This window comes from Poecile atricapillus, chromosome 15 (genome assembly GCF_030490865.1).
Source record: "Poecile atricapillus isolate bPoeAtr1 chromosome 15, bPoeAtr1.hap1, whole genome shotgun sequence".
Lineage (NCBI taxonomy): Eukaryota > Metazoa > Chordata > Aves > Passeriformes > Paridae > Poecile > Poecile atricapillus.
This window is the reverse complement of record NC_081263.1, coordinates 8847528-8858285: the sequence shown is the minus strand read 5'-3', so window position 1 is coordinate 8858285 and position 10758 is coordinate 8847528. Positions and strand designations below refer to the sequence as shown.

The window sequence follows — 10758 nt, the reverse complement described above, 5'->3', positions numbered from 1 at the left end:
TTCACCTCCACCCCTTCACTAAAATATACCACAAAATTCCAAGGAATCAGGGGCTTCAGGGTAGAACTTGTCCTGTGTGGGAGTGTCTCTCTGTCCCCTGTGTTCATTGCATTGGTGGAGGAAAAACAATCCATGGGCCTTTCTCTCTTGTGATTGCAGATTTTCTTTAGCTAATTAAGAAGCCTCTAATCTCAATAAGTGCAAAGAAGAAACCAGGCAAGCAGCCATGCCTGGCCCACCCCCGTGTGTCCTGCCAGGCTGACAGCTCCTCACATGGTGGTAACTCCTGGGACAAGTGGCAGCTGTGGATGCAGATCCAGGGCCACATCTGCCCTGGTGGCAGCTGCAGCAGATCTGAGTGAGTGACAAGCCCCTGGCAGCAGGGTCATGGCATCAGCCCAGCTGGGGGCTGGCACTGAGCAACAGCAAGGAATTTTGGTGCCCATCACCAAAGGTTCCCCTGCCTCTTTGGGGCACCCCAGCCCTGCCTCTGCCTCCTTGCACACAAACCTCTGAGCCTGAGCTCCACCAGCATCCAAACCCAGAAGGCAGGTGTGGTGAAACACTGCCCTGCAGTCAGGGACAGCAAAGGAGAGAGTGAGCAGGAGCAGCACGGAGCAGCAGGGATTTTCCCCCTGCAGGAGATGGACACTCAGGACCTGGGTGAGTGACACAGCACAAAGCCTTGCTCCCCATTTCCAGGAGGAAATGGGGATGGAAATGCCTCCTGTGGGATGGGAGGGATGTGCTGAGTGGAAACAAAGCAACTAGAGCCTCGATGAGCAAGAGTCAGGGAATGAGTATGGAGGGGCTCTGAGGGAAGAAAATCCCTCAGCAAATAACAAGACTTGTACATTGGTTCTACTTAATAAAAAATATGTGAAAAAATTAATGTTTCCTGCTGGTTAATCTGTTCAGCATTTCTCTCTTGCACCATCAAACAAACCCTGGCAAGGCAGCTCACCCCTCCAGTGGGCAATACAGCTCCATAATGGTAATGTTTTCTATTTTGTCACACCTTTATCCAGCTGAGGAACAACACCTCTCAGGAGAGCTGAGCAATTTCCAGCAGCTCTGCCTCCTGCCAGTTCCTCTGGGGAAAACATGACAGCCCAATCCAGCACCAGGGACAACATGGCTGATGTCAAAAAGATAAGTCTTCCTGAGGAAAAACTCCTTTCTGAGTTGTTCTTGTTGGAAGACAACGTGCTGCTCGGATGGTTTGTGGTCTGAAGAGCTTCTCTCCTCCCAGCTATCTGAACCCCAAGCTCCAGATAATTTTAGCTACTGAGTGGAAATCTTTTTGCTTTCACCCAAACAATAGAGCACAGGACATTTTCTACAGAAATACCATGACAAAGCCCCCAGTTGCTGTAGAGGCATAAAGGTGCTTGGATTAATCATCAGAACAACAGGGCATTAAAAAACCTGGGGAGATGAATTCACCAGGGTTTTGTTAGATAGATGCTTAAAAAAATATAATCCAAACATGCTTGTTTCAAGTATCTCAGAAGATGAGAAAATTCAGTGCATCTGGCAGCAGCTACCACTTCATTTCTGTCATTTAATCTCATTGAGGTGCATTATGTCAAATAATTACCTTAATGAAAACTGTAATGGAAGAAGGGACGAAAATAATAGACATGCTTCGAAGAAATGAAGCTGTGAAGTTTCTTAGTTTTTAACTTGGTAGGGATTTATCTCCCTCTCCTCTGGCTCCTGCCCTTACAGAGGTGTCCAATCTGCCTCTCTATAAAAACTAACACATTTCAGATGCTGCCCAAGTGATGCATGTATTAATTTGGATACAACAATACAATTTCTGACCTTAAAACAACCCAACATTTAAAACCATGAAGTCCAACCATTAACCCAGCACTGCCAAGGGACCATTAAAACATGTCCCCAAGTGCCACATCTACATATCTTTTAAATCCCTCCAGGGGTGGTGACCCTATCACTGCCCTGGGCAGCCTGTGCCAGTGCTTGGTAAACCTTGAAGAATTTTCTTTCTAATATCAAATCTAAACCTCTCTTGGCACAATTTGAGGCTGTTTCCCCTCATCCTATCACTTCTTACTTGGGAAATGAGATCAACACCCAAACTGACCTTTATTGATTGTTCTCATTCTCTTCTGAAGTCCTGCAGCTATTTTATTTATATTTTATTTTGAACAGCCATTTTGAAGAGATTTTGTAAAGCCCTCATGTGCTGATTTCCACCCCCACCCATGCCCAGGATGTGCCTCTCATGGTCATATTGATCTTGAATTTACTTCAGCAGGTTGAAAGTGACACTTTCTTTGGTGAATAAACTATCTTCTAAATTTATCCAGTCTACCTAGGTTTCTGCGCACAAAACCTGAAAGGAAAACCTCATTTAAAATTAAATTAATCAAGTCAAATGTCCTTCCTTTTTTGTTGCCTGAAGGTATAACTTAAGAAAGAAAGGAAGTGTGTACTTCTTCCAGTACAGATGTGGTGGAGAAGGTAAATGAGCTCCTACCAGACCCCAGCTCCCATGTATTTCCCAGTTATCCTTGCTTAGTGCTGCAGATTTGCAACAGCAGACTCCAGACCTTCTGGATATTAAAAAAAAAAAAAAAAAAAGAAAAAAAAAAAGAACCAACAAAAAAAAAAAAAAACCCCAAAAGGAAATGTAGCCCATTTTTCTCAAAATAATGCAAAAACGTGACATTGTTTCCCCGACTTCCAAACACTTCTCTCACTCTGGAAAATTAAATGTGTGACCCTATGGCAGAAGCCCATGCTGTGGTGTCAGACATCCCCCTGACTTCCCAAAGCATCCTTCACACAGTTTTGCTCCTTTCTGTGCCTCCTAGACAGTTTCCTGTACAGGTAAAGCACTCTCTTCTCCTCCCAGCTCTGGAAGAAGGAGGCTGCGATGTTCCGGCACAGGCGGCGTGCGTAGGTTTCCAGGAACACGGTGCCGTAGAGGATGCAGAAAAGCAGCCCCACAACGAGCAGCACAGAGGGGTTGGGAGGTGTGGGAGGGCTGATCCTGCAGTGGGCAGAGCTCAAGATCAGATGATGGTGGTAGGTCCTGTTGAAGTCCCCGAGCAGTAATTTTTCAGAAGGACGCCCAAAAACTTTGAATAGAAAGGGCATGATCCCTATTTCAACCTAAAATAAGGAGAGTTAAAACGTAAATGGGATATGAAGAAACTAAAATCAACTGATCACTACAGAAACATCTGCCTGGGGGTGTGGAATCACTGTTACAGCACTAAGAGAAGGACACAGTGATCACTTCAGGCTGAGTAGCAGTGCGATGTGTAGGCACTGAGTACTGGGCAGGGTGAGAGCCAGTCCTATCTGTCATCTTCATCCACTGGTACAAACACCACAACAGGCATTCACTGAATGAGATTTATGGTGAAAGATATCATCCAGGCTGTGGTATTAATGGCTGAATATCTGAATATTAGAGGCTTTTTTTAAACCCTGTAAATCCTGTAAATTTCCTGTAAATCCATCATAAACAGGTATCTGCACTAAGGATCCTGGGGCTGGGGAAGGAGGCAGGCTGTGTGGCAGAGGAAAGAAGCTAAAATGCCAGGCCAAAGAATATTGAAATAGAAACTGGAGAGGTTTCTGGTGGAAAGGATTACAGAGGGCAACAACAAAGCCAGCAAGCAGGGATTTCTACTGAAGAAACAGCCTGTGCAAGAGGATGAGGAGACACTCTCAGCGTTCATTAGCTGCTCCCTTCCTTTTGGACTTGCACCCAGTCTGCAGTGGGGGGACAGTGTCCCATTCCTCCACTTTGCTTAGGAAAGGGACCTGGAGACACAGGGACATCTGACTGCCTGGTGCTAGCAGTGTCTTTGCAGCATGAGGCACTGTTTGCTCCCCTCCAGAGAACAACTGAGGTCATGCCACTGCCTCCTCCCCCAAAGCCTGTTGCTCACCCAGCTGGCTGCTGGGGAGGGAAGTCGGGGTTGTGTAAATAAGAGTACAAAAGCTGTAATCCCCACCACCACCTCCCTGAGGGGACACAGCATGGGGTCCCCACACAGGGCAGGGCAGGGCAGGGCAGGGCAGGGCAGGACACCCCAGCACTCACCTTGTATTTGATGTTGAGAGTGACAGGCACTGCAGAGAACTGAGCTGCCCTTCTCACCGCTGTGTCTGCCACGCTGAACGCAAAGTGGTCCATGGCCACGACCACCAGCATCAGCATCAGGGCCACAGTGACCAGCATGGCTTGCATGAGGCACAGCATCGCTTCCTCCCAGGACAGCTTCAAGCCTGTTGGTCGGATGAGTTTTTTGGATGAGCCCACCAGGAGATGAGCTGCTCTTCTGTCCATGGCTAAACGCTCCAGCTTCTTGGTGATGTAAAAATTGTCAAAGCGGAGGTTGGTGAGATAATTCTTCAAATACCAGGTGGATTCAAAACAGAGATAGAGCATGAAGAAGGCAGCAGCCAGTCTGTTGGCTACTTGTATTGAGTCTTTGACCAAAATCTCAACAGACAAGAACTCTCTGCTAATTTTTTCACCAGCAAGGTGCATTTTTTGGTAAATCAAGGACCTGTTCTGAAGCAACGAAAAGCGAAAATGTCCATTCATAGGTTTATGAATGGGATGAATGGTTTCTTGGATTGCATCCCCAAACTCCCAGGAAACTTTCTCTAGCAGGGCAGTTGAATTCAGAAGGCTGTCAGAGGAATTCTTGCAGATGCACTTGATAACCTGCAGTATGGTTTTAATGTTGCCTATGATGTTGGGTACTATGTTCACCACTGCGATCATGATGCAGGTGGAGAAGAGAAGCTTCCGGCCCTGCTTGGTGCCTAACGTGGGCATGATCATGCTGAAGACACAACGGGCAGGATGCACCAAAAGGAGAGTCAGGAGGAGGAGCAGACTGAAAGAGATGGCCATGGCAACGGAGAGGTGCCAGGAGTACTCCAGGGAAGCAAACATCCAGTTGTAAAAGAGGCCTCCTATCACTGCTGTAATGCAGGAACACTGCAGGAACAAGGTCCATAGCTCTCTGCCATCTGCTGGGACAGGTTTGGAGTAAATCCACCACAGGTCTGCCATGCTTCTGTGCACCTTTGGGAACAGAAAGTCTCCACAGTAAACACGGGCTCTCATCCTGGAAAAAGAACAAGTACCTGGGTGTTAGCAGAGGAAGTTCATAAACTCTGATTAGGGGGCTTACTTGAGATGATCACTTACAGGGTTTTATATTGTCCTCCTCTGAATGCCTCTGGTCTCACTTTACTTCCCTGCTAACTCCCCTGAGTAGCTGGGGCTGAGCTCTCCCTTGGAAGCAGCAGGACAGGGAATTTCAAGGTGCTTATTGTAAAAATAAATACTAAGTGCAATGCAACTACTCCTCTATTAATGCTAGCACAGGAAAACATTGTGTCATTCTATAAAAACAATCATCGAGTCAATCTGAGGGGTCACCTCATGGGCAGTGGTTGAGGCTTTAGTGCTTATTTAGAGGATATTGGAGGGAGAAAGAGGAGGCTACTGCCTTCTGTGGAAATTGTAAGACCAGCTCTGTATTTCAAAGATGTTACATGGACAAGAGGCAATTGAGTGGTGCTCTCCCTGCCTCTTAGGAGGCCAAACATGAGTCTACATGTTTAAGGGTGACAAACAGAGAAAATGGTTTCACACTGAAGCTGCAGTGCCAGAGGAAGTCTCCAAGGACAGGAATTTGGCCACTACAGACAGGATGAATTGTCCCATAAAGCTATTTAAATGTCTAATGGAAACAAACATTTGGGAAAGAGTATAATTTCTCAGGCCTCACATCTAGAGTGATTCCGGAAACCAGAAAACCTGGAGGGGAGAAGAGCCTGTCCTGAGGGTTAAATGCAGCCAGGCAATCCCTGTCTCCCACTGCTGGACAGCAGCCTCAGCTATCCTTTGAGGGACAGTTTTAACTGGGAAAGGAGGTTTGCTGAGGAAAAGCTATACAAGATAGAGGGAAAGAGAGGTATTAAAGCTGACTCTACATACCCAGTGGCAGTGAGGTGCCCCAGACTTGCCCAAGAGCTCTCCATGTTCCAGTGTCTTATTGCTCTGAGGGGATCCAGGATGTGGCTGTTGGGAGAGGCAGGGTAGGAAACCAAGGCAGCACCTCGAGAGCCAGGACTCAAAACCCAAGATGCTTTAAGGCAATTCAGATCAGCAGTGCTGGCAATCCCTGAAGTGTGCAAAACCTCATGAGTGAAGCCTGGGCAATAACAGCACCAAAGAACAGCCAGGATGCACAGCACTGCTTGGGCTTTACACTTTTTCTGGTATTATTCCTGTTGCAGAGAAGGCTTATTTTAATGACACACAGCTGAAAAAAAATGAGTCAATGACACATGGGCTGACGAAGATGGCACAAGGATCATACGGAACCTGGGGTGTCATCATTCCTTGTGGGGAAATCAGATGACTACTCCTCACACTGCCCACCAGCAAGCAGTGAGCAGGGCTGGCATCTCTCTCAGAGCAAAAGGGACCTTTTCCTCTTTCAGACATCAATCATGGCACAAAGGGCACAGCAGGATCCAGCAACCCAGTTGGTAACTGCTCATCTGTTCTGACAGGCTGCTGCTCCTTGCTGAAACTGTGTGCAGGGTTCACAAACAGCTTCAAGGCTCATCTCACAGTCCTAGCAGAGGAAGAGGAAGTTTCAATCTTGAAACTTTCTGAATTCCCTATCCACTGCAGAGAAAACCCAGCCACAGTCAGGGTTCCCAAAGTGTTGAGAAGCTCTCAGATGTACAGGCCAGGATGTACCAACAGCCTGGACCCCAGGATGTGCCCAGCAGAGCTCCAGCCACCAAACCTGCTCACCTGGAGATAAGGAACAGCCACGGTGTTTGCTCCTCACTTATGAGCTCAGGGGTTACAGGAGCCTTCCCTGGGTCCCACCAAACCTGCCCCTTGGCCAGATGCTCTCATGCTAAGCCACCATTTGTGGGCAAACGTGACACAGCTCACCCAGCTGCCACTGAGCCCATCCCTTCTGGGGACCCGCTGTCCCAAGCCAAGCCCTCCCTCCAGCTGGGAGCCCCCGGGATGTTCTCATGCTCCCCTGGGCTAGAAAGGGCAAAGGGCTCGAGGTCAGCCCTGTCCCAGCCACCCTGGGGACAAAGCACGTGGGGCTCTGCCCTCCAGAGAGAGGTGGGAGAGCAGCACCTTCCCCAGGGGACATGGCTGGACCCCACGGCAGCGGCAGGCATTGGAGCACAAGGAATGACGAGCACAGGAGGCAGAGCAAACCTCGGCCTGCTTCCTCTGCCCTTCCTGCAGGCAGCAGGTCCCTTGTGCCTGGCTGCTCCACTCAACAGTTCCGCTTTGTAGCTGGGGGTTTTGTTTTTCCTGTGTGGCTGGTGGAGCAGAGCTTTCCTCCTGGTGCCCTGGAGCACAGAGGCCGGATGAGAAACTCTGCCTGGCTCCAGCCGGGAAGAGGCACCAGCCAGGCGGGCGGGAAAGAAAGTGCTGTTTGTTTGGAGCATCCATAGCAATTGCTTGCACAGGCCATGAATTAGGTCTTGAATTCAATGTGCACACTATAAGGGACTAACCCAAAAGACCCATAGCTGGATCCTGCAAGGCTCATCAGCTTCTTCTACGGCTTAACTCCTTTCTCGCTCTACTTCAGGGTGAACTGATATTAGCATCAGCCCCTGGGACCCCATCCAGGATGTGCAGGCAGCTTTCTGGGGCAGAAAAAGAAATAAATTTAGCAATAGTCTATAAAGAACAAAAACCTCCCAAGTCCACAACATTGTGGTGTTTTCTGAGTCTGCTACACCACCTGGCAAAGGCACCTGAGGTTTGTGGGGACACTGAGCAGTAACTCTGGCAGCACCAAGAAGTGTTTGTTTGCAGTCATACTAAGATTTTTTCCTCTGTCTCTACTCAAAATTGTTGTCTGCCAGTTGGACAGGGCAGGTTTATGCAAGGGCATAAATCTGGGTTAACTTCAATTTTATACCATGAATGACCTGCAAATGAGCTAGAAACCTAGATGCCTTACCTTCCCCAGAACACAATGGACAAGCTTGCTTTGCCAAAAATTCCCCAACAAACAAAACACAGCAGCAAAACCCCCAAATACCAACGTGTGTGTTCATAGGGACACCTGGGAGTGGGAAAGGGGCAGGACTGGGACACAGGAAAGGCAGGACCACACATTGCAGCAAAGCAACTGTGACATCTTGTGGTCGCACTCTGCTCAAGGGCCCCGAGGCCCGGCTCATTTTGGTTCTGAAAAAAATCCCAAATGTGGTTGGGCAAGTTCTCAGATAAGGAGGAACCTGTGTCCTCCCAGGGTGCTCCAAGGTGCCTTTTCCCACCCTGTGTCAGATGGTACAAAAGGAATTTGCTTTCTTGACCAGCTCCAGTCTCTGTAGAACTCAAGCTCTAAAATTTTCCAACGTCACCGATTTTTACCTTTTAGCAGTACAGGAGGAAACTGAGCCCCTCATGCCTGTGAGCAGCTTGCTGGACCTGTGAGACAGCCGAGGATTCCACTGGCATCACTGCCAGGAGGCAGAGCCTGGCTCTACCTGGCCTTGGGATGAGCACTGAGCTGGTAGCCACCACGACAGAGGTTTTAAACTCAGTTCTAAGTGCAGACTGCAGTGTTTGGAGTGGGCCTGTGCCAAGACACCTGCAAGTTCAACCTGTGGTGACAGTGTCACCTTGTCATGGTGACAGGGTGGGAGGGGGTGCAGCGCTCTACCCCAGGCAGAGGGTGAGGTAAATGAACTATACAGCTTAAGAAAATGGCTGGAGATAGCAGACGAATGAAGGGCTAAAATAGAATGATTTAAGCCTGAAGATAATTCTCCATGGCAGTCACATCAGCACCTGTTGATCATATTAGTCTGCCCATTTGAGAAACTGAGGGTGTGAGAAAGATTAACTAATTAGGGGTAGGTTTTGTTTGTTGAAATCACTTCCAAATGAATATCTTACAGTAACAGAGCCAGATCATGTCTTCTTAGGTTACTACTATAGAAATATAGGAAAATCCCAACAATATCCTTTCCGAAGGATGAATGTGATATGGGAACCAAGGCTGTCTAACCTTTAATAGCTGAATTCCCTATCATGCTGGACTTTCATTTGTTTCATGACTCTTTTCCTGCCTCTCCTGAAATTCCAGCATTGCTGCTGAGTGCAAACTGATGAGCACAGCTCTGGAATCACTCCCTGCTGTAAGGACCCACAGAGCAGCTCCTCCGTGTGAACAGTTTGTAAAGTAACTCAAATGCTCCTGGGATAAAAGACAACGACAAAATGCTTTCCTACTGTAAATAAACCAAAATTATTTTCCTCTGAGTGTCTCAGGAGAACATAGGGATGTTGGTCCAGGACTGGATGGGGAACATCAAAGGAGTAAAGCAGAGATATTCTGGATGTTGAATTTCAATGCGTGAGTGGAATTTCCTGTTAATTAAAATTCACAAGGAGGCTGCTAATGTGAATGGCTTTTGTGATGGTTGTTGGATTTTTACATTCCTAGAGAAATGGTGCATAGGCAAGCAAAGTTCCTTTAAAATAACAGTCAAAGTTACAGAAGGTTACTACAGCACTTGAAATACCCTTTCCTGGGAATTTTCATATCTCTACACATATCACAGACCCTTCAAAACTAATGGGGTTGACTTGCCATTAAAAGCTGCTTTTGGCAAATCTTAGTACTAGCAGCAGCAAATAGAATCAGAAATTATTCATGCAGGCCTGTTCACCTTTGAACCCCAGAAATACTAAATCTTAAAATCTCTGCTTCAAAATTTAATTAAAACTCAAGCATGCCAGACTAGTCCTAGTCTCACAGATGCCTGGGTATAAAAAGAGCAGAATTAGATAAATCAGATCCTCTGGGGAGCCCTGGGAAATACAGGGGCTGCTGACAGAGCAGGTCTTAGACTAGAGAGGTTTAGGGTCCAGGTGCTTCTTACACCTTTCCCAGGTGTGCCAAGGCCTCATTGTGACTTGGGTAAGTCACTGGTCCCCTCTCTGCCTCAGTTTCTCATGTTGTCACAGAGATCACAACCCTGCCCTGGCTGCATTTGTGAAATTCTTCCTGATCCCTGGATAGACAGTGCCACAGGCATGCCAGGACACTGGAAGTGATTTTTGGAGACTTCTACACAAACTCTGTGGTCTCAGCTCTTTCAAGCCCAAGGAAAACCATCCTGGATTTGATCACCGAGGATGCACCAAGTCAGAGCTGAGAGCATGAACAAACCTCCATCCCCAGCATCTACAGGGGAGCCGGACTGGATGTTACCCTTTGGAACTGGATGATCCCAAAGCTCTTGCTGCCTGTCCTCCAGGCTGCAGGGACAGAGGCAGCTCTGTCCCAGTGGCTGATGAGGATGCCCTGCAGCAGCAGCAGTGGCTCAGAGCAGTGGGACCGTGGGGCTCCTTCCTGCGGGCACAGCCTGTTCCCTGTTCCCTGTTCCCTGTTCCCTGTTCCCTGTTCCCTGTTCCCTGGCCCAGGACAGCAATCCCATGCTGCTCACAGAGAGCTGGCTGAGAAAGCAAACTGCAGGGAGCAATTTTCCCTTCCCATTCAGCCCATCTTTGCTAAGGCATGATGAGGAGCACCCAAGCAGAACGGCAGTGCCCAAACCCAGCACAGCCAAGCAGAGCAGGGATTTGGGTTAAGCTCCAAAGCTCTTTAGCAGAGCAGCCCTGAGATGCTGGGCCAAGGGGTTTTCCCATTGCTCCTCTGCTTAACAGGACTGCACTGCCCT

The 10758-nt window shown here is 48.1% G+C and overlaps 1 protein-coding gene across 1 annotated transcript; it reads right to left on the bottom strand.

Moving 5' to 3' along the window:
* Positions 1-2708: 2708 nt before the first annotated feature.
* OCSTAMP (osteoclast stimulatory transmembrane protein) lies at positions 2709-7404 on the bottom strand. Its single transcript, XM_058850504.1, has 3 exons — positions 6005-7404; positions 4088-5126; positions 2709-3144 (listed from the first exon to the last, which is right to left on the bottom strand). The coding sequence occupies exons 1-3, from the start codon at positions 6046-6048 to the stop codon at positions 2779-2781; spliced, it is 1449 nt and encodes a 482-aa protein (XP_058706487.1). The 5' UTR covers positions 6049-7404; the 3' UTR covers positions 2709-2778.
* Positions 7405-10758: the final 3354 nt, after the last annotated feature.